Genomic DNA, 20,662 nt, shown 5'->3' with positions numbered 1-20,662 from the left:
ACAGACTGTAAGAGATGTATGCAGTGTGGTTTCCATGTCAGGGAGAAAGGATGAAGCAGAGGTTTTATTTTGAAATCAACACAACAAGCTTTTAAGATTCATCTTCTAGCAACTCAAGCCAGACACCAGGTATTTTAGCAGTTAAAATTTACACTTGTTTCTAGCACAGACAGTACACAAGTTGGCAGAACCTCTAATTAAAACCGTAGATATTTTAGGCCAATGGTAACAATCGTGCAAGAAAAATATATCACAGAAGACTGTGGATTTCATCAACAGGTTAGAAAACTAGAGTTTCCTTTACAGGGATTTGACTTCAGCTGTGCCAATACTGGATCTAAGCAACTTGAACATTACTGGTTCAGCAGCAAAGAACATCATATGCATCTTCCTCCCTAAGTACCATTTTTCTCTGCTTGTACTAGGAAGGGGAGCAATTAGATGAATGAATCTTATTAGGCAAATCCAGAACCATCCTTCAAAAAAAAAAAAAAAAATACAGCTATCAACAGTCATTCCTACTAAGAACAAACAGGCTGAACATGGACTAGAAGGCTTTCCTTATAGTAAAGCATCTGACCCATTTCTGCCTTCCCTCCTATGCTGTAGTCAAATTCCCAGATTTCTAATCTCCCAGGAGAAATCCACAATCCATTCAACTCAAGACTTGGACACCAAATGAGAAGCCACATAAGTATCTTGGAGGCAACATGTCTTGAATTATATTGCAACTGGACATTCTGTATTTTGGGTCCCCTGCTCCCAGCAACTGTGCAGGGTTACTCAAAGAGGAGGTCTTCATCCTTCTCTTCTGCTAAGAGATTGGCTGGCTCACTTTCCTCACCAGCAGCCCTCCGCAGCTCCCGTTCTTGATCAGACTTTTCTTTCAAGACTTTTTTCTTTTCCTGGATCTTTTTAAGCCTGTGAAGAGAAATGCAGCTTTATCTGTGAAGCAAATTTTCATACAACATGAAAAATGTTTTCATACAACAGGTTAGTAGCTATACCATGCAACTTGAACTTGATAAAGCTACCTGGAAAAGTTCCACAGGAAATGAAAATTCTCTAACAAATACCAAATTTGGCAAAATGGCAAAAATAAAAGGTTTTTATTGCTAGCTGCTGCAATTGGAAAACTTAACCAAACTATAAATTATATTCTTGACCCTAAACACTGCATTATACTATCCTGCTTGTATTTCATCAAGTTCATTCCTCTTTCATTCATTTCAGATTTTACATTTTTGTTTCAGGTGGCCCAGAACATTGACTGTATTGGCAAAGGTGTTGTTAAAGCAGAATACCTCAGGGTACTGTATCACATCATTCCCTCTGGAAGAACAATGACAGCTATGTACAAATTAATGGAAGGGATTCATTTATAACTTTCAGACAAGTAATTGGTGAGTGCCTAGCTCTGGAAACTCCATGTGCAGTAACAATGAGGTCACGTTTAACAATGCTTGCTTCCACATTTGGTGAACAGTTCTCTTAACTCCCTTCTGAGGAATGGTCTATGTTAGGAAGAGACCATTCTAGTCTTTTGACTAGACTTTTACCTGTAGAATTCCTCTCGTTCTCGTTCATCCAGTTCTGTGATGATATAAGAAAGAGTACGCTCGATCCTGGGAATAATCACTAAAAAAAATATAAGGAAGGTGGGACTGCTGTTATATTAGCCAGGAAGTATCTAATGTATTGCACAGATGTTGTTTGATGTCAATCTAGTAATTCTTTTGGCTAGGGGAAATCTTTGTCTTTCATGGAAGATCATACTATTTCCTGATGGACAAGTACACAAAATATAAAAAACTCCTGACAAGCAGCCAAATTTGAATTAAAACTATGTTCTTCCATCATTCTTCCATTGTTTCAGAAACTTCAGTATACCACCTTTACTCAGAATTATCCATTTAAAAAGGCTATCATGAAAACACATACTCAAATACAACACAATCACAAAACAAAAGGTAAGACACTAAATACAGGTTTAACACCAACTGCACAAGCTCTGTATCAGAATCATTTGTTGAAAGAAGAAACCTGTTACCAGCACTACCAAAATTATTTGGAAGGCTGCAGAGGAAACTTTTTCTAAGTCATATTCTCAGTGATAAGCAGCAGTTAAGGCCTGTATGTTCAAAGAAACCAGTCTATGAAAAACTGCTGAAAAGGATGATTTGGAAACATGGACTGAAATACATTACTGTATACATGCAAAAGTTATTAAATCCAGGACATCAAAATTTAGAAAGCAACTTGAAACAGTCAAAGCAAAGCACTCTGGACACTGCGGCAAAAGGAAGCACAGCCAATGTTGTGATTGTAACAGTACTTAAGAAATGGCAAGAAACAAATTTACAAACAAGAACATGAAGAACAAAGAATTCAGATCAAAGAAAAATACCAGGTTATTGACATAAGGACTGTTCCATCCAAAATGAAGAAGTCACCAGCCTCTCCACTGGGCACCACCATTACAGTTTCAAAGTTCATTAGAGTGATTTAACTATATTTTAGTTGTTTGAAGTTTATTATGCTAGCTATTGGAACATCTTAACACATAGAAACATCATATCTTTTGCTTCTAGTCAACAGGCTTCACCAGTTAAGTCAAAGTCACTAGCAGGGACTGCAGAATATTTGTAAAACTTTTGTCCTGTAGGTTCTTAATACAATTTCCTGATTACTTTCTCATGTTTCCCTATTCATTTATCTCTGTGTCCTCCAGTCCATTCCACTGGGCTTTTAATTTTTTTCTTTCTTGCAATATGCATAATTGTAATGCTTTTTAGAAAGCATTCTTGAACTGGTGAGCAATTCTAACAAGAAAGAATGGCTTCATTGGCCCTGCTCCTCAGCTTACATAGAAACAGAAAATGTTACGCATCCCAAATGGAAAAATACTCACCATGTTCAATTGCATTCACACGTCTGTTCGTTATTTTAATGGCTTCATCCAAAGTAATAAAGGATGTCTGATGGAATGGGATTAAATAGTTAATATATAACAAGACAAATTCAACATTTCCATCAGTTCTGTACACAAAACCAAAGAGCGCTTGAAAGCCAAGTCTATAATGTAGCTTTAAAAACTATGTTCTTGATAGAAGTAGAATGTTTTCTACTAATGTCACTAGCATGCTGAATACTGCACATTAGCAGTTACAAATACCAACTCTCCCAAAAAGTTTCTTCTGAGCATTAAAGAACAAGGATTTCTCTGAAGCAGTAATATGGCTAAAAAAGGTTTGCGACTTTATACAGCACTGGGACTATATTAAGCTACAACTACTGAGAGATGATACTTTCATTTTAGAAAAGTGAGAAACCAATGATCTGTTCTTTTTTAACTCTCACCAACCTGTAACGAGGCCAGTTCCACAAGCAGCTCCACAGCTTTGGCATAGTTCCTCTTCAGCTTAGCCAGCTGTTCTCCACCTCTGGCCAAGCCAGTCAGCTCATAGCCTGAAAAAAACCAAAAATTGTTACTATTGCACTTATAGTGTTTCCTTACTAGATAAAAATTAATACTTTACACACTATAGGGATATAAAGAGCTTATCAAGTGAGAAGCTAAAGCCTTTGCCCATTAACAAATTGTCTTTTTAGTGGTTTATGTTGTACATGTCTCTAGTAACACTTAGAAGTCTCAAAATCTGGAAATACAAGTCTTCTCCTCACCTGAAGAACTCACTGATTATCGAAAGCAGAATCTTTTAGAAGTTCCTAATAATCCCTCCATGTCACAGGAGCAGGCAAAACATCAAAGGAGGTAAGTACCCCTATGCCTGTGATGTAAACTGACTTACCATTAAGACATGACAGTATTTCTGTGTGAGCATGGAATGGCTGTAAGTACATAAAAACAGAAAACACTTGGGTGTACTTACTGTCCCCTCCTTCCTGGTAATGCTCAAAAACTGGCAAGGTTACACCTGAAGAGAACGAAGAAAAATGCATGTAAGAGACATGAAGGGTTACAGATTTATGAAGTACAGCTCACTTTTACCCCATTTGCTTCTGATTATGTAATGGCAGAAGCTTTGTTTACAAAATATTCCTACATAGCTTGGAACAATTAAGTCATGCTGGTTCTGACATTTAATATGGAACTTCAGAATTGTGTTGAGTTTGCAGAGATCAAGACCCATGAAAAATTCAGGGAAGTATTCTGGTTCATTCTGTTTTATTATGTTTAGTACTATGTTCTCTTTGCTTAAGGAATATTTCAATCATTCAATCCTGATTTATCTGTCTTGTTTTCTTTATAGACAATTGTGTGGATAGACAATTGCTTGAAACTTATTTAACTTTGGGGCTTAACTCCTGATCTGTTTTCCAGTAAAGCTCTATGGAAGTTATACTTTGTCCAGAAATTCAGAAATTGGCCTGCAGTTTACACACATTCATTTTATTTTATGAAAGGTAAGTAACCAAATATAAAAATCATAAGCTGTATGTGAAAAAACAACAAATTACAATTGTTCCTACAGATAGGTAAGAAAAAAATGAGACAGTGTTTGGATACATTCCTGCCTATTTCCAAGTCTCCTCCCACAATTCCCTTATGAGTTGAAGTACTCATGGCCTGGAAAGGAGTCACCTGCTACATTGTCTTTTTTAGCTCTGATCTTGACTTGCGCTTTGTTCACATTTTGGATCACAGTGGTGCTGTAAGGAAGAAAACACAGATCCTGATCAGGAAAATTGAAGTGGTTCATTAACTCATCATTATATACAAGATGAATCAGTTATCAAATAGCTGCAAGGACCTGGAAAGTGTTGTCAGCTCAGTTCTCCTTGCAATTCATTGCAAAGTCTTCAAAGGTAACACAGAAGCTTTGAAAGAAACAGGTTTCCAGCAAAGTTTGGAAAAGATGCAGAGTGTATGAAATATAACTTTAAAAATGTCTTAGACCAAATTTACAAAGCATAGCTAAAAAACTAGCCAGTTATCTGGCAAATTATTTTAATACCATTGAGTCTAATCGACCTGTAAGATTTCTTTCACAATGAAAGAGAAGAAATTTCAAGGATTTAAATGCAAACCAAAGCCACAACATTTTGTTCATTTTAGTTTCTAAGTATTTGCTCTTTCTAAGTATTTGCTCTTTCATTAATGAGATTATTCACCCACTACCATATTAACAAACTTGGACTTGTACCACAATTCATCTTGAAGCATTCCAAAGTAACTTAAGGTCTTCCAAGAACAGGTCACTACAGCTAACTTCTCTGCTGAAGTCCAGTTTACTTACAGGGTGGAATCTGACTTGTTTATGGCTAAACACAGTGACTAGTTAGGACAGGAAACAGCACTATATCCAAATGAAAGGGCAAAAAGACTTTTCTTCAGCAGCATGCAGATTACTACTGTGTCTGATCACTTGGCTCTTCCCCATTAGTTGGAAGTACCATCAGATGAATCTTCAACCCTTCCGCATGCACACCTGAATGAATTACACAAACACCCTAGACAAAACTGTAATTTATTAAAATACAATTAAAGCATCCTGCTGGAAGAAAAGGATTTGTTTCCCCTCTTGCATACAGCCCTCTCTATCCCTAGTGAGATAAAGGTCAACAAGGTAGGAGATAAGAACAACTAGTAAAATCACTGTGTGACTTACTGGCAGAAAAGAGCACACATTACATCTATCCCTCAAATTCTCAAGAAAGACCAAATTAACAAGTTGTCCAATACTCTGATATAAATTCTTGCTTCCCTACATTTTTGATTCCAAGCCGCAAAAAGCAACACCTTCTCAAACCAAGGACAAAAAATTTTGGTAATGTTTCCACTTGGTTTAGCTTCCAACAGAGTTTTCGTCGTGCAAGTTCTCTCTCTCCTGCCTTTACGTAACAGAATTTCGTTCATCCCCTCCACTGTCATCTTTTTTTAGGTGCCTTTAAGAATTTACCTTTTTTTCCAAAAGAGAAAATAATAATTTGTTGATAGCTCTTTCCCATAGGTAGGATATGCTCATGGAAGCCCAGCAATCCTCACCTGAAATCTCCTGCTGTGAACTTTGCCTCAGCAAGTGAAAAGGCAGCTTCTCTCATCACCTCACCCATCAGCATCTTAGTCTGTTAACAAAAAAAAAAGGCAGCAAATACAAGGCACATTGTTACTCCTTTTCCAGGATAAATAACTAGCAGCATAAGGAGAAGAAATTGAAGAGAGTGAGAAAGTCCTATATGCATAGCTTACTCTCAAACTGGAAATTGTAATTCTCAGGTGACTGGCAAAAAAAAAAAAATTCAGCTGTTTCACATTGTAGAACTCACAGAAAAAGCAAAAGATCTGTCTTAATCAGGAAATTCTATTACATGGCGGTTAAATAACAACAATAAAGTGGCTCAGTAGGAAAATATTTGTTTCACATTGTATGGAATACTATGAGACAGCTGAAGTTGGTTTTCAACATACAAATGTTTACAGCTTTGTGAAGCTGCACTCTCCTCCCACTCTGTTTTTTTCCCAATTTTTACAGCTTTGTAGCCCTTGTAGCTAAAAACTATTGAGAAACACCAGCCTGTGTGTGTTAGACAATGTACAGGAAGCAATGACAGATGATGAGAGCTTGTCTACAGCGTGGCAACAAAGGACCACTGCTAACCATGGACACTGCACCGGCTGCAACTAAAACAGTACAACTAAATCTGTCTGATATGGCAGAGCAGAACAACACATAGTAGGCACTACTGACTATCTCAGATTTTCTACTGACTATCTCAGATTTGTCATCCTTGTTACAAAGGAAGAAGCGGGACTCTCTGTTTCTTCCTAAAGGAACAAGTCCCATCTGAACAGAACTTCTGCTTGCTAGTGTACCTAGTCATGCAGGAAACATTATAGATGTGCAGTATCCCCTCAAGCCAGATAAAGCAATAAAAATGGGACTACAGAACATTTTAACACCAATCCTAAAGTATTTGGCAGCATCATGATAGGGAACTTGGGACACAAAAGAAAGCAGAGGCTAAAACTGTCTGGAAAGAGGTGTAGAATATTAACTCTTCCAAGTTTCTGTATCATTGCAGCCAAAAAACAAGAATTCTGCTCAGTAGTCTCACTTACAAAAAACAGATTAGCCAGAAAGTCATCCTATATTCCAGCCTTATCTAATGAAGTTAGGAGAACAGGAATGCACAACAGACAGAACAGTAAAGTGAGCCAAACAAAGGAAAATTCTAATCTACCTACCTCAATAATTTTCTTAAGGATCTGCCTGAATCGAAGCGTCAAAGCATCAGATTTTTTCTTCAGGAGGTTACGACCTGTTTGGGCTCCTTTCAAACGAGCCTTCATGATGGTCTGAGCCCTAGTAAGCAGAGGAAAAAAGAAAAAACATCCTGCATCATCTGAAGGGATTAGGAAAAAACTTATGTGACGTTTTCTGACGTGCATATGACTGAAATGATGAAGCAACCATGAAACACCATTGCAGTAAAACAAGATGGACACTTCAGGACAGAATTTTAGATTCCGATTTAAAATCAAGGGAATTTATATTTATCTCCATCACCAATGAAAACTACAAGGTTATTATCTGTGAAATCAAAGCTCAAGGAAAATTGACAAGACATCTTTCAGTGCTTCTACAATAGGAAATAAGAGTTTTCATTTTTCTTCATGACTTAGAAGTACCAGAAATCAAGCTACTCCAAATATCTGCTGTCACTGTGACACTGGTATTGCTTTTCAGTTCTTTTACTGCCATGTCATCTTCTCAAAATCAGACAAAGCAAATTCTTCATGAGATCATAACAGTTGATGCCATGTTCTGATTTTACAGAGCAAGAAGATGCAGCAGTTGTACATTCTGGTTTCCCTTAGCTTCATATGCTGCATGGGAGATTTACAAGCTATCGAAGACAATCAAAAGCAGCAACAATTTAAATGGGATATTAGTGAGTTAGTTGTAGCTTTCACCTTTACATCCAGTAGCACACTTACAGGTTTCTTGTATGAAATTAGGAACTGTACTACTTTCTACATGCAGCCACTGTGCACAAAGGACACCACTTAAGCCAAGTTCTTACACACTTCCTCTCTGACCTTGGAAAAAGTAAGTATAATTAAGATTCTATCTACACAGTGGAATCCATTACTGGCCACATCAACTGACATGTGATGAGAATAGCTCCATTAACATCTACCAAATATGTATAACTGAAAACCATGAATACTTTATGAATGTTTATGATTTTAAAAAAAATCAGAGAGTAAAAAGGCAACTTTACTTTCCCAACAAGCAGGTGCCTGTCATCACCTTGGACTGACTTGTCTGCTCTGTTCACCACCTGCCAGAGACTGGCTGGCCTGCTAGTTCAAGCAAGATCTCACTGGCTCTGAGAGTGCAATAAACTAAGTCTTGTTTACTCTCAAGGAAACCGAGCAGCTTCTGGAATTGAAGAGTTCCAGCACAGAAGAGACTGATACCAGCAAGCCACTTTATAACAACAAAAAAACCCTCAAACCAACATAAAAAGTAAACCTTGTGAAATCCTCTTCTGTCAGTTAAGAAAATTAATTGTTGCAGACACAGGACATCTTTATTTTGCCATTCTAACTTACATTCCTTTGGGAACAGCACCCACATTATTGTCTGTCACCTTGTTTGAAAATAGCCTTGTGAACATTGTACTTGACCACCCTCACGCCACAGTGACACATCACCTCACAAAACCAGATACCTTTCAAAAGTGATTGAAGTGCCCTCTCCTTGCACACCTAAACTGAACCGAAAAAAGCACTACCAAAGAGCAGGAGTGAGACCAGATGACTTAGTGTCTGCAGCAATTCATTACTGTGTATGCAATAGTTTATTTCCAAACTAAATTTCAAAACAGAACATTTACCATGTAATGTATTAATCTTTCCATATAAACTGTTACTTTATATGTCTTGAGCTCATACAGAGTGAATAATTATTATTTTATATTTGAGGTTTTCTGTCCTTCAAGGCATCCTTTTTATTATAAAGATTATGTGCAGGCAACCCAGTTTTATGCAAGAAGATTTAAAACAGCCTTTCACCTTAAGCAAAGTCTTGTCTGTCCTGGAGGGTTCCAAAGACAAACTAAACAGTGTTATTAAAACAGCAATTTATTCAATTGTTTGTGTTAGTTCCAATGTTGGCAGCTTTCTAAGCCTTCTCAGGAGACATCTGATTTCATGACAAATAGTTTGCTGTCTGGAGCTGGAAAATTACCTGACTGTCCACTACATTGGAAACAATTTACTTCCTTCTTTTAACGCTCTATGGCCAACCTCTCACGAAGCAGTACCCTCTGTTGCAAAGTTAGGGGAAGCTGTGGTTCCGTTTGTCCATTTTTCCTACACGTACACTCTAAAAATTATTCTTTTTTAAGTAAGGTTTGCGTAATCACTTGATTTTAAACATCACACCCGGCATCTCGGTGCCGGGGGCCCTGCCACGGCCCTGTGAGCACGGACAGAGCTGATGTGGAGCCTGGAAGCAGAATGTGAAGTTTAGGATCAGCGGCCCTCAGCGGCTCCGCCACAGAACCGGGGGAGCCCTGCTCGACGGCGCAGCACAACCGGCGGAACGACTCGGAGGGCCGAGCCCCGATGAGGAGCCCTGAGCGCCCGAGAGCGGCCGCTCCCGCTGCTCCCGCCTCCTCGGGCACGGCACGGAGCCCCGCGCTCCCCCCTCGGCGCTATCCCGACCCGTCACAGCGGACACTCACATCCGCGAGGGGAAGATCTCGATGCGGTCCTTGGCCGACATGGCTGCGGCGGGGCCGGCTGGGGCTGTCGCCGCTGTCACCGGCGGGGCCGGCTCGGGCTCTCGCCGCTGTCACCGCCGGGGCCCGGACCGGCTGTCGCCGCCGCCGTCACGTGACTCGGCCCCGCCCCCGCGCGAGGCGGTGCCCGCGCGCAGGGGACCGAACCCGGATGCCCGCGCGGCGCCGCTTGTGGTCACGTGTCCCCCGGGGCCGACAGGCGGAGACGCGATTGGCTGAGGCCGCGGCTCCGGCCGCCCGCCGCCAGGGGGCGCTCGAGGGGAGCGCGGCCCCTCTCTCCGCGGCATCTCTGCGCCTGCGCAGTAAGGCGGCAGAGGCCGGGCGCACGCGGCGGCGTGAGAGGGGCCAGCGCGGGACGGCGGGGCGCGAGCGCAGCGCGGGACCCCCCGGGCCGTAGCCAGGTACCGCCGCGCGCCCCGGCTCCTCCCGGACGGCCCGCGGGGCCCGGGGCCGCGGGGAGCGGCGCCGCTCGGGGCCCGGCCCGGTGTGACGGCACCGGCACCGCGCCCGCAGCTCGGCAGCCCGCGGGGCCTCCCTCCCCGGGCCTCCCGCCGGCGCCGCGCCGGAGATGGGCTCTGTCCGGCCCCCTCTCCGGTGCGGCGGCGGTCGTGGGGCAGCGCCCGTGCCGGCTGCGCCGGTCGCGACTGGCTCGGTTTCCGCAGACGTTGTGCGGCCGCGAGGGCCTGGGCTGAGGCGTGTCCACCTTCTGGAAAAGATGAATTCCAGCTTCGGCGCGGTGGGCGTAGTGTTGCTCCTGGGGACCTTCCCCAGAAGGCCGAAATGAAAACCTTGTGACTGTGGGAGAGGAGTGAGGGGCTGCGTGGGCTGAACGGTGTTTGTCCGCTCCTGCTCGCTGTGCCTCCCGTTTGTCGCTTTGCAGTGCAGCTTTCTCGTGTACCCCATTAAGCACCGGCGGGATCGAGCAGAGCTGCATTGAGTGGGCTGGAAAGCCGAGCTGTAAAGTTTTCCCTTTTAACCTTGGAGTTGTTTGTTCAGCTTCAGCTTAGACAAAATTATACAAAACCTTCAGAGTGTTTTTATAATATTTTGCTAGTCTGTATTACCCCTTTTTACAAGTTAAGAATGGAAATAAGGGTGGACATGGCCTTCTGAATTATGTGGACATGTGTACATAGCATTTGGCATTACCTTCCTACTCTGATTTTAAATTCTGTCATAGCTAGGAAGCACTCTCACTGCTGTAAAGATCATGACTAAAACTTAAAAATGGTGACTAAAATCTTCTGAAGGAGTGATGCCTTTGACTTGGCATCTTGGGCTCCTGCTGCTGTAGAAAATTTTCTGTGTGAAACTTCAAGGCATAGACAACTGAACTAATCTAGTTACACGTTTAAGAGCATATGGATTCATTGTCAGAAAAATAAAGCAGTGTAAGCATTTCTTCTTACCACCACCTGATCATGAAATGTTGCTTTTGCCCTTTTTTGATTTTGAATATATAATGAAGAAATTCTGGCTTTTCATGTGATTTTGTTGGGTTTTTCCCCTCCACACTAGCAGTCTGTTGTGGGGCACTTTTTTTCCCCTTTCAGTAGTTCAGGCCAGGCTAGTTCTATTCTGATTAATGCCTTTGCTTTCTTTGCTGACAATTGGTGTCTGGAGCAGGTCTTGCAGGATTACTCTGAACATACAGTGCTGAGTTTAAAAGTCATACGGAGTCTCCTTCTCAGTACTACAAAAGCTTCCATCTGCCTCTTATTTTCTTATCTCACGTGCTGTCTTTTTATGTGCATACAAAATCCTTTATGAGCGCTGCATGCTTCTCCTGCTCTTACAGTCCAGCTGATGATCCTTGAGAGTCCCTCCCAACTCAGTATATTCTGTGAATCTGTGAGAATGTTACACACTCATGACTTTAGATGGGTGTGAGGTGTGCAGTGCCACCTTTCCAGCACTTGAAGAAGCCTTTCCAGTGCGCTGTGTATGACAGGTGAAGTGGGTAATGAAGTTTGGGTAGCAAAGCTTTTTCTACAGAATTGCAAAAAAATAGCATCTTAGGAAATGGTTGTAGTAATAGTACTTGAAATACAAGTTAATTCATTACTTAATTTCTATTAAAACCTAAGCACAACCTTATCCTAATTGCTACATTTCCTGCCACTGTTCCTCTCTATCATCCCCAATCCTTGCTGGTTTCTTGCCGTGTTTGTAGGAGGAGGCAGTGATATACTGTGAAATAAAAATGTTTTTTCTGCTCAAATTCCAGAATGCCGGGACTAAGCTGTAGGTTCTACCAACATAAATTCCCCGAGGTGGAGGATGTGGTGATGGTCAACGTTCGCTCCATTGCTGAAATGGGAGCCTATGTCAGCCTGCTGGAGTACAACAACATTGAAGGCATGATCCTCCTCAGTGAGCTGTCCAGGAGGCGCATCCGCTCCATAAACAAACTCATCCGCATCGGCAGGAACGAGTGCGTCGTGGTCATAAGGGTCGACAAAGAGAAAGGTATCTGGGCATGTGCTGGGCTCTGTCAAGATTGAATTTGTAGACAGAAATGCAGATAAACTAAGCAGGTGTTTGTGGGTTTTGTCAGGGCTACTTTTTTTTTGAGCATTGAAATAAAATAGACCATCACTGACCATACCTATGATCGTTCTTCTGTTCCTCTGTTTCCTTTGGGAATTGGGTTAATGAAAGTAAATCACATCAGTAAAGATTTAAGTGGGTCTTCACCAGATCAGTCACTGAACTATAGTGAAGTGGAATTTTCTTTTGATGGCTATGTAGATTTTCTAAGTCAACTGAAGGGAAGGATTATTTGCTATAGAAGTAAAAATCTAGATGCTAAGCATTTAGTACTTACCATCCATCCTGTTTGTTAACATTGTTGATAAAGGTGATGGCAAGTACATAATCATTGTGAATTCTGTAGGGTACATGTTAGGATTGTACAGGCAGTTTTGGTTTTTCCTGCCTTTTGAATGTTTGAATCTTTGAAGGTTCATTAAATGTAATTTCTATTGAGAACATTTCAGATTTTGATATTACTGTTCCATGCAATCTCTAAAATCTCTATCCAGCTGTACAGAAATAATAAACACTGAGCACGTCTCCTAGAAATGTTATTGTTGGTATTATGTTCTTCAAGTTATATGCTTTTCTAGAATATTTCTGAAATTCCAGGTAACTGAGAATAAATAATGAATGACAGAATAAGGAAAAGCAGAGATGAAAGAGGGGCAAGAATAAACTTATTGCAGATAAATCTGAAGTGAAATAAGTTTCCCAACATCTCTAATGAAATTATACTTTTACAAATTAATCTTGTTTTCATATTAACAGAGGAATACATCTTGAATTCATCTAGTGGTCTTTTATTGAACTTATTGGAGAATATATAGTTTGTGAGAAATAGGTGGAGGCCTTTTATAATTTAGAAGAGAGTTCAAAAGAAATTTTTTCATGAGGATTTCTTTCAGGCTGAGCCTATGTTATTAGGAAACTGTTCAGAGCTAAAGTGATGAGGTGCCAGTCGAATTAAATTGTGTTGAGCACTACAAAAATGTGCATTAAATTTGCTTCTTTCTATGCTGGAATGATTTTTTTTTCCCAAACTGTGTACAGAAACATAAAAATAGCTCACTAGTTGCTGAGATAAGATTTGCTACTGTAAGTATTTACAGTTGAAAGAATTTTGTATCCTAATTTGGATCATAATTTGCTGAAATTCATCAAGGTTTGGTCTTGTTTCTGTCTGTAGCAAAATATGGGGATACTGTAGGCAGGGTGTTTGTTCTTGAGTTTCTCTTGAAGGAGTCAGACTTCAATTGCACAATGGCTGACATTTTAAAAATCATCTTCCCCAACAGGTTATATTGATTTGTCAAAAAGAAGAGTTTCTCCAGAGGAGGCAATCAAATGTGAAGACAAATTCACAAAATCAAAGACTGTAAGTTGCCTTTCTATATTTAGGCCCTGTGTATTCCCAGCTTCTTTCTTGAGCAACCAAAATGCGCAGCCATAAGATAAAAGTAAAGCATCCAGGTGTTAGGCATAGTGTGATTCTCATTTACCCCTGCAAAGATATATAACCAGCTTATGTCCATGAGTGTTACATGGTAAGCTGCTTATTAAATAATTAATAGATCAAGAAAGGTGTCAGTTGAGAACTTATGATGTAAATGGGTATATTTAAATGGTCAGAAATCCAAAAGTATATGCAGGTTTAGCACACTGTGGGCAACTTTTTATTGAAAAGATGTGCAGGTAGTTTCAGGCTCCCATCCTTACTGCTGTGTGGTCTTAACACTTCCAAGTAGAAATTTTCATCTACTTTCAGTATTTGGTTTGGGGTTTTTACCAGTCCGGTGTTGCAGGTTTACAGCATCCTTCGCCACGTTGCTGAAGTCTTGGAGTACACTAAGGATGAGCAGCTGGAGAGCCTGTTCCAGAGAACTGCCTGGGTGTTTGATGACAAGTACAAAAGACCTGGATATGGTGCTTATGATGCATTCAAGCATGCAGTCTCGTAAGGACTTCTTTGCTTCTAGGGGCTTATTTCAAACTGCAGACAAGTATTTCCTGCAGTAGATCTTTTGGGTTGTATCATTTGGTTTCTTTCCCAGAATCAGTATGAAGAATATACTGGTCAAGTAAATCTAGTAAATTATGACATCAGTCTAATGGAGGAAGAACCACTGGTCTTCATTTGTCTGTCAGAATTTGCCTGGCTTTAGTCCCAGGCAGATTTTATCAGAAATACCTAGCTTAATGTCTGAGGACATTTCTACTCAGAGCTGATTGTCACTCTTCCACTGCACAGGCAGCTTTTTTCTTTTTCTAAATGCAACAAGCTGACTTGTTACTTCTCTCCACTTCTGAACTTAAAGAATAGGATCCTAAACTTAGAAATGGAATTATGAAGAGAAAGAGGTGGAAATTGTCATGCTAAGGAAATATGCACTGAGATAGATGGCTGTTATCTTTTAAATGGAGTCTGATATTTTAATTTGCTTTCAGAATCGAAGTATTTGGTTTCCCTCTACAGAGCCTGCTGTGAAATTGTCAATCCTAAACTGGATTTCTCAGTGAACATTTGCAGTTTTGTTCTCTCACAGCACCGAGGTGTGTGCGTGGTGAAGTGGAGCTGAACGCTAGATGGCAGTAATAATGCTGTCAGAAGTGGCGGTGACTCTAGGAGCCAGGGCGCTCGGTAGTGTTTTAGGGAGCTGAAAACCAGCTCTGCGTTTTGGGGGAAGAAACAGCTTGTGTCCTCGTTTAGAATTAATGTGTTTTGTTTCATATTGTAATGATTCTTTTCTGGTGAGAGCAAATTTACTGGTAAAGGCCAAATCTGGACATACTGCTGTCAAAGGAATTCCAGATCGCTCTTAACTGATAAATACTTAGTTAAACATCTGTATAATAGAAATTTTTAAAAAAAAACACCTCTAGTTACACTGGCTGTTTTAGCTTCAGTTGTATACGTATGAAAACTCCTGAGCACAGGTCTTTTGTTGCTCACTTACTATTCAATTTGGAGCACAAACTTCTGAAGCTGTCTGTTCTCAAAATATCTTTCCATCAGTAATGCCTTAAGATTTCTGACTGTGATCTGCAAATTTTTGTTCCTGTTGTGCTCCTACATAAATGTGTAGCAGCTGAGTAGAACAATGTGGATATTGCTGCCTTCCTGTTTTTGCTGGAGTACTGTGTGAAGTTTAGAATTCCCTCTAAGAATTTGGCTTGTTATTCCTTTCTTTGTACTGAGGATTAGTGTTTTGGAGTTTCACACAGCATGACACCTATGGCAGAAATTGGACAATATATTTACCTTCTAATCAGTAAAAAATATATTTTGAGAACCTATTGTTGAAAGCCTAACAAATGCTTTAACAGGTGCATTTAACAGGACAGTTTGGAAATAAAGCAGCATTTGTATATACCATAAATCACTTCTGCCATACAGGTTCATATTTTGATCTGTAAAACCTGTCATGTTTCTGGGTTCTGTTTGCTTGTTTGGCCCTTCTACTCTCTATACTTAGCATACAAAAACATGAAGGTTGCTGTTTTATTAGCAGCAGAGACCAATCTCTAGTATTACCTCTGGCTTTTGGGCCATTTTATTTCATGTTTGCCTGCTGGTAGTATTGTAGGTGATCTGGTGTTTTTTTCAGAAAACTGTGACTTTTTGTCTCTGCAGAACAGGTGTTTTTGTGATGAACTTTTTGGTTATGTTCTCTATTTCAGATAGATTTGGAGTAAATTCAATACAGCAATAGAAAATTGATGCCACTTTTTTAAAAGAGAACTGCTAATTTATGTTGGTAAACAGCAGAGGAGTTTGCTTCTGTGATCTCTGACTTTGAAACTGTGAGCTTGGGATTTAAAAAGCCTTTATCCTTGCTTTAGCTGAGAATGCAGCCAGCAGATAAATATCTGTCTGTGATCCAGATACTGTTAAAAACAAGTACCAAATAACATGGAATGAATGTGGGTTACTTTGTAGAATGACAAATATCTTGTGTTTGAATGAAATACTAAAATAATTTTAAAACTCCAGATTCATCATGGATTTGCTTTTATGTGGTATGAGTTTATTTTCACTTTGGAGAAAATATAAAAATATCAAGAAGCTGGATAATTGTCACATTCTATTTATCTCATATAGAGGGAGCAGGAGAAAAGCCATTCCTTTGCTTTAAAAAAAAAATTAAATCATTCAGATTATTCCTTCCAGGAACAAATTGAGTAAACTGCTGTGTTTACCAGTAGAAAATGCTTTGAAAATAGATGTGTTCATTTTCTTGCAGTGTTTCAATGGGTTCTTAAGAAATTTCCATTTTCTTTGCCTAGTAGGTATCAAGGATTATTTGTAAGAAGTAGAAATAGTACCAGAAGTTTATATAGTGTTGTATTCCTCTTCAGTATAAGTTCTGTAACGTTGCTTTGCTTGGTTCAGAGACCCTGCAATCCTGGATAGCCTGGATCTGACAGAGGAAGAGAGGCGTGTGTTGATTGACAATATTAACAGACGTCTGACACCACAGGCAGTCAAAATCCGAGCTGGTGAGTTCTTCCCACGTGCTCCTTCAACCTGTCTTGATCCTTAGGTTGAGATAGTGTATCTTGTTGCAAACCATAAACTCAGTTAAAACTAATGGTTCATAATGCTGATATTTGAATGGAGCTGTTCAGAATTAAGATATCTTAATCAAGGATTGCTTTCAAATTGCCTGTGTGGGTTCTATCCCAAAGTGCAAGGTGGTCTGGCTTTTATTTTTCCTCCCAAAGTGCAGATTCCTTGGAACACGGACTGGTTGTCATGATAGATAATGTGGTCCATCATATTGCATTGGCACACAATGAAACTAAATATTTTATAGTTAATTACTGCATCTACAATATTCTTTTTCATTATTCAGAGTTTTACATTCATTGATTCCCTGACAGGATAATTGAACTCTGTTAGCACAGCTACAGCATGCACCTTAGTCACTTGTTCATAAACATGTGAAAATAGTATTTCTAACAGGTTGATTGCAAACCATTCAGTAGAATATATCAGCTCAAGCCTAGCACATGTCTAATCTATGAGCTAGTTTGTCTCTTACTAATTTAGTGTGGCAGAAAAAGCACATGACTGCATGACTTCAGAAGACATACTTCAAAACTGTAAATCTGGCTCTACAGAACAGCCTAAAGGCACACTTGCCATTAAACAGATAGTGTAGCCAAATCACGTTTTTAACTAGATTGAGAAATTGCCTCTGCTCTGCAAGTGTATATTGAAGAGCTTTAACACTTGCTGATTACTGTGGAGAGAAGAGATAAGCCTTTTCCACTCTGAAATTAAGAAGAGTGTACAAAAAGTAAGGTAATGTAAAATTCCTCTACCTATTGCTTGAGACTGCCAGGAGTTAACAGTTCAAAAATTTGATGTGCTTGCCATGAAGAGTGCATTTACTAACATGAATAGCACTTCATCACTTTTGAAAATAAAGTTAAAGAGCATGTCTTCTTACTTCCTTCATGCTGCCTATTTAGTTCTGATGGTCTGTCATTAATTTTGTCATCAGCACAAGTGTAGAATCTTGCCATTGGCTTCTCTTCTCATCCCCAGGCTGACTGGGATGTTCCTCTGTGAATTTGTTCCTGATAGCTCAGAATTAGCAGGTTTTTGTGAGTCACCCAGAAGTGAAACCATCTCCTTTGTGTAGCTTAGTCTTGTGCCATTGCTATGCAGGTCAAGAAATCTTTGTCTTTACACTGGTCAGGGTATTACAGATATCAGCAGTATGAGTTTATGCCTTGATTTTCAAATACCTACAAAAGGCTGTAGCTAACTATAATTCTAACCATATGTTAACCTTATAAAAATGTATTCTAATGCTCCTCAAGTGATGCCTCTGTGCCTCTGTTGTAATTGCTGATGGAATTCCATAACTTTGTGGATGTGCTCCACAGATTTGGGAGCTACTGAGGCTCTCATTGTGGGTAAACATTGGTTGCTAGAAAGATTTGTTAAAGTTTAAGTTAAGCTTTAGATATTTTGCAGCTCTTGGTAATGGTAAAATTTTATTATTTGTATTTCTCTTGTAGATATTGAAGTGGCCTGTTATGGTTATGAAGGCATAGATGCAGTAAAAGAAGCTTTGAGAGCAGGCTTGAACTGTTCCACAGAGAACATGCCCATCAAAGTGAGTGTCAAGTCTTAATAATGGAATCAAAAGCAAAGTTTTCTGATGCCCTCAGGGACCAGGAGTTTGCAATTGCTCTGCCCCATGAAGCCATGTGCCCGATTTTCAGCTCTTCTCCAGCAGAGCTGTAACACACTCCTTCAGCCATGTGCTGGCAGTCCTTCCTGTGCTTGTGCAGTGCCTTTCAAAGTTTGGGAAGCTGTATTTATTCTGTTCAATTTATTAAAGTCTAGTATTGGCACAGAACATACCCACTGTTCCTTTATGCAGTCTTAACTAGGGAGCAATAAATTTTATTTTCAGGGATAAGACTGTGTAAGAAAAGGAAAGTTTGCTCCACTGACATTTGAGTGTTGGTAGAATGACTACTGTACCCAGGCCTAGTTTTTCTTCCCCAACAGTTTTTGGATGTTAAGTGTACTACTGAGTAAGTGTTTTTAAAAAAACTTGGAAGTACTTTCTCCTTTGAAAATTACTTTTTATAATAGTCTCTTGTAGCAAAAGAAATGCTTTACTTATTCAGTCATCACAAAAAACGAAAACATACAGGTTTTAATGCTTTTAAATTTTGGTCTAACTAGGCATAATATATTTTCCTTTGTTACTGAGTTTGCTTTTTTCTCCAATCTTTACAATGTGATAGATTAATCTGATAGCCCCTCCTCGTTATGTGATGACCACTACAACACTGGAGAGAACTGAAGGACTGTCTGTTCTGAATCAAGCCATGGCTGTAATTAAAGAAAAAATTGAGGAGAAGAGAGGAGTCTTTAATGTGCAGATGGAGGTAAGAACAAATTACATTCTAAAATACAACCTTTTTCCTTGCAATATTTCTAAAGTAGAGCAAGATCAGTAGTGCTACAAGAAATCTGAGCAGAAAGTTAAGTTGCTAAGTTATTAAAAAAATTGAAAAATCAGGACCTCTGTGTTCTTGAAATAAACAAATGGCCAGAAAATCTAATTTTCCTGGGTGACTTCAGGACGTATTTTATCTCTTGCTCTTTATGTAGAATCAGAGTCTACAAATGATGTGACCTTTCTTTATGACAGTTTGCCGTGTGTTCTGGTTTGGTTTTTTTCAGCCTAAGGTGGTCACTGACACAGATGAGACTGAGCTTGCAAGGCAGTTGGAAAGACTGGAGAGGGAAAATGCTGAAGTGGATGGGGATGATGATGCCGAGGAAATGGAAGCCAAAACAGAAGACTAAATGTTCTGAGATACTTAGAAGAGAGACCATATGAAAAATTAGAAACCCCATGCAAACACTCTGGACTAAATTATTTCAGTATTGAAAACTTCAGAAGTAAATATATGAAGTGCTTTCCTGTTTGAAAAAGACCAAAATGTAAAAGGCTCTTCTAAATAACATTTGGTGCAGCAACTTACACAAATTGATCCCTTTGAAAGGAAGGTGCCTAGTCAAATTCAAGACCCAGATCTGGCCAGACGGAGTTTGCAGCCCCCTACTTAACACTTTCATACATAACAATTCCTAATTGGTGATTACAGCTCAGTGCATCTGTTCATGATCTTTCCTGGGAGCAGCAAAACCAAGCAAGTGGAACAGTTCTACACAGAATGTATTTGAGCAAGTATTCAATAAATTTCTGGGCTATGTAACTCAGAGGTTTTGGGTTTTTTCCTCCTCCTCTTCTGTCACATGACCTAGAGTGGTATGAATATAAAACCTGGAACAGTATGATCAATGGGTGACTTCTCTTTAACATTGAAAGGGCTTTCTTTGTTTGCTTTAAATCAAGCTGAGAATGAGTGGAACAAAATGTTTTACATTAATGTTTTCCTTGCAAGTTTGTTGGTGCACACATGTTTAAATTAGCGTTTCCTTTGTTTATCATCTGCATCTAGGGACTGAGAACTTGAAAACTTTGAAAATAGCTTGTTTCCATTCCAATAAACATAGCTAATAAATGAAAAACTACTTATAGTTGCACTTTGCTCTGATGGGTGAATATAGCAGGAACTTTAGTGAACTTGTATAGTTCAAAATGTCTGTGAGCTCACTGCAACATGACCTTCAGTTCTGCCTACCCTGTATGCCATTTACACTGAACTGAGATACTCACTCTAAAAAAAAAACCTTTTTATCTTCTCTGAAGAAGAGAAACAAGATGTGTTTTCTAAACTGGAGTTAAAAAAAAAAGAATTTTAATTTCCTGTTTTGGAAATTAAAATTTCCCACTTTTGTCAGTGGGAA

The 20,662-nt window shown here is 39.7% G+C and overlaps 2 protein-coding genes across 3 annotated transcripts; one reads left to right on the top strand and one right to left on the bottom strand.

Moving 5' to 3' along the window:
• Positions 1 to 37: 37 nt before the first annotated feature.
• ATP6V1D (ATPase H+ transporting V1 subunit D) lies at positions 38 to 9,901 on the bottom strand. Its single transcript, XM_054634946.2, has 9 exons — positions 9,721 to 9,901; positions 7,211 to 7,328; positions 6,011 to 6,090; positions 4,607 to 4,674; positions 3,894 to 3,938; positions 3,365 to 3,468; positions 2,912 to 2,978; positions 1,560 to 1,638; positions 38 to 921 (listed from the first exon to the last, which is right to left on the bottom strand). Exons 1-9 carry the CDS (start codon positions 9,759 to 9,761, stop codon positions 780 to 782), a joined length of 744 nt encoding a protein of 247 aa, XP_054490921.1. The 5' UTR covers positions 9,762 to 9,901; the 3' UTR covers positions 38 to 779.
• A 138-nt stretch (positions 9,902 to 10,039) lies between these two features.
• EIF2S1 (eukaryotic translation initiation factor 2 subunit alpha) lies at positions 10,040 to 20,386 on the top strand. 2 transcript variants are annotated; one of them, XM_054634497.2, is made up of 8 exons: positions 10,040 to 10,178; positions 12,005 to 12,246; positions 13,611 to 13,690; positions 14,118 to 14,269; positions 16,706 to 16,812; positions 18,346 to 18,443; positions 19,087 to 19,230; positions 19,529 to 20,386. In XM_054634497.2, the coding sequence occupies exons 2-8, from the start codon at positions 12,006 to 12,008 to the stop codon at positions 19,652 to 19,654; spliced, it is 948 nt and encodes a 315-aa protein (XP_054490472.1). In that variant the 5' UTR covers positions 10,040 to 10,178; position 12,005; the 3' UTR covers positions 19,655 to 20,386. The 2 variants fall into 2 exon arrangements, with proteins under 2 accessions (XP_054490472.1, XP_054490471.1); XM_054634496.2 differs by lacking the exon at positions 10,040 to 10,178 and adding an exon at positions 11,606 to 11,728.
• Positions 20,387 to 20,662: the final 276 nt, after the last annotated feature.

This window comes from Agelaius phoeniceus, chromosome 6 (assembly GCF_051311805.1).
Source record: "Agelaius phoeniceus isolate bAgePho1 chromosome 6, bAgePho1.hap1, whole genome shotgun sequence".
NCBI classification, from domain to species: Eukaryota; Metazoa; Chordata; class Aves; order Passeriformes; family Icteridae; genus Agelaius; species Agelaius phoeniceus.
This window is presented reverse-complemented; position numbering and strand designations above follow the sequence as displayed.

What these genes read in the sequence shown, in the direction of transcription:
- ATP6V1D (XM_054634946.2), bottom strand. Translation starts at nt 9,761, where the DNA reads ATGTCGGCCAAGGACCGCATCGAGATCTTCCCCTCGCGGAT. An exon ending in TTCACAGCAGGAGATTTCAG is followed by an intron (nt 4,675 to 6,010) that starts GTGAGGATTGCT and finishes TCTTCCTTACAG; the next exon opens with CACCACTGTGATCCAAAATG. An exon ending in TTACCAGGAAGGAGGGGACA is followed by an intron (nt 3,469 to 3,893) that starts GTAAGTACACCC and finishes GGTTTTTTTCAG; the next exon opens with GCTATGAGCTGACTGGCTTG.
- EIF2S1 (XM_054634496.2), top strand. Translation starts at nt 11,658, where the DNA reads ATGGGTGTGAGGTGTGCAGTGCCACCTTTCCAGCACTTGAAGAAGCCT. An exon ending in CAGAGAACATGCCCATCAAA is followed by an intron (nt 18,444 to 19,086) that starts GTGAGTGTCAAG and finishes ACAATGTGATAG; the next exon opens with ATTAATCTGATAGCCCCTCC. An exon ending in TCTTTAATGTGCAGATGGAG is followed by an intron (nt 19,231 to 19,528) that starts GTAAGAACAAAT and finishes GGTTTTTTTCAG; the next exon opens with CCTAAGGTGGTCACTGACAC.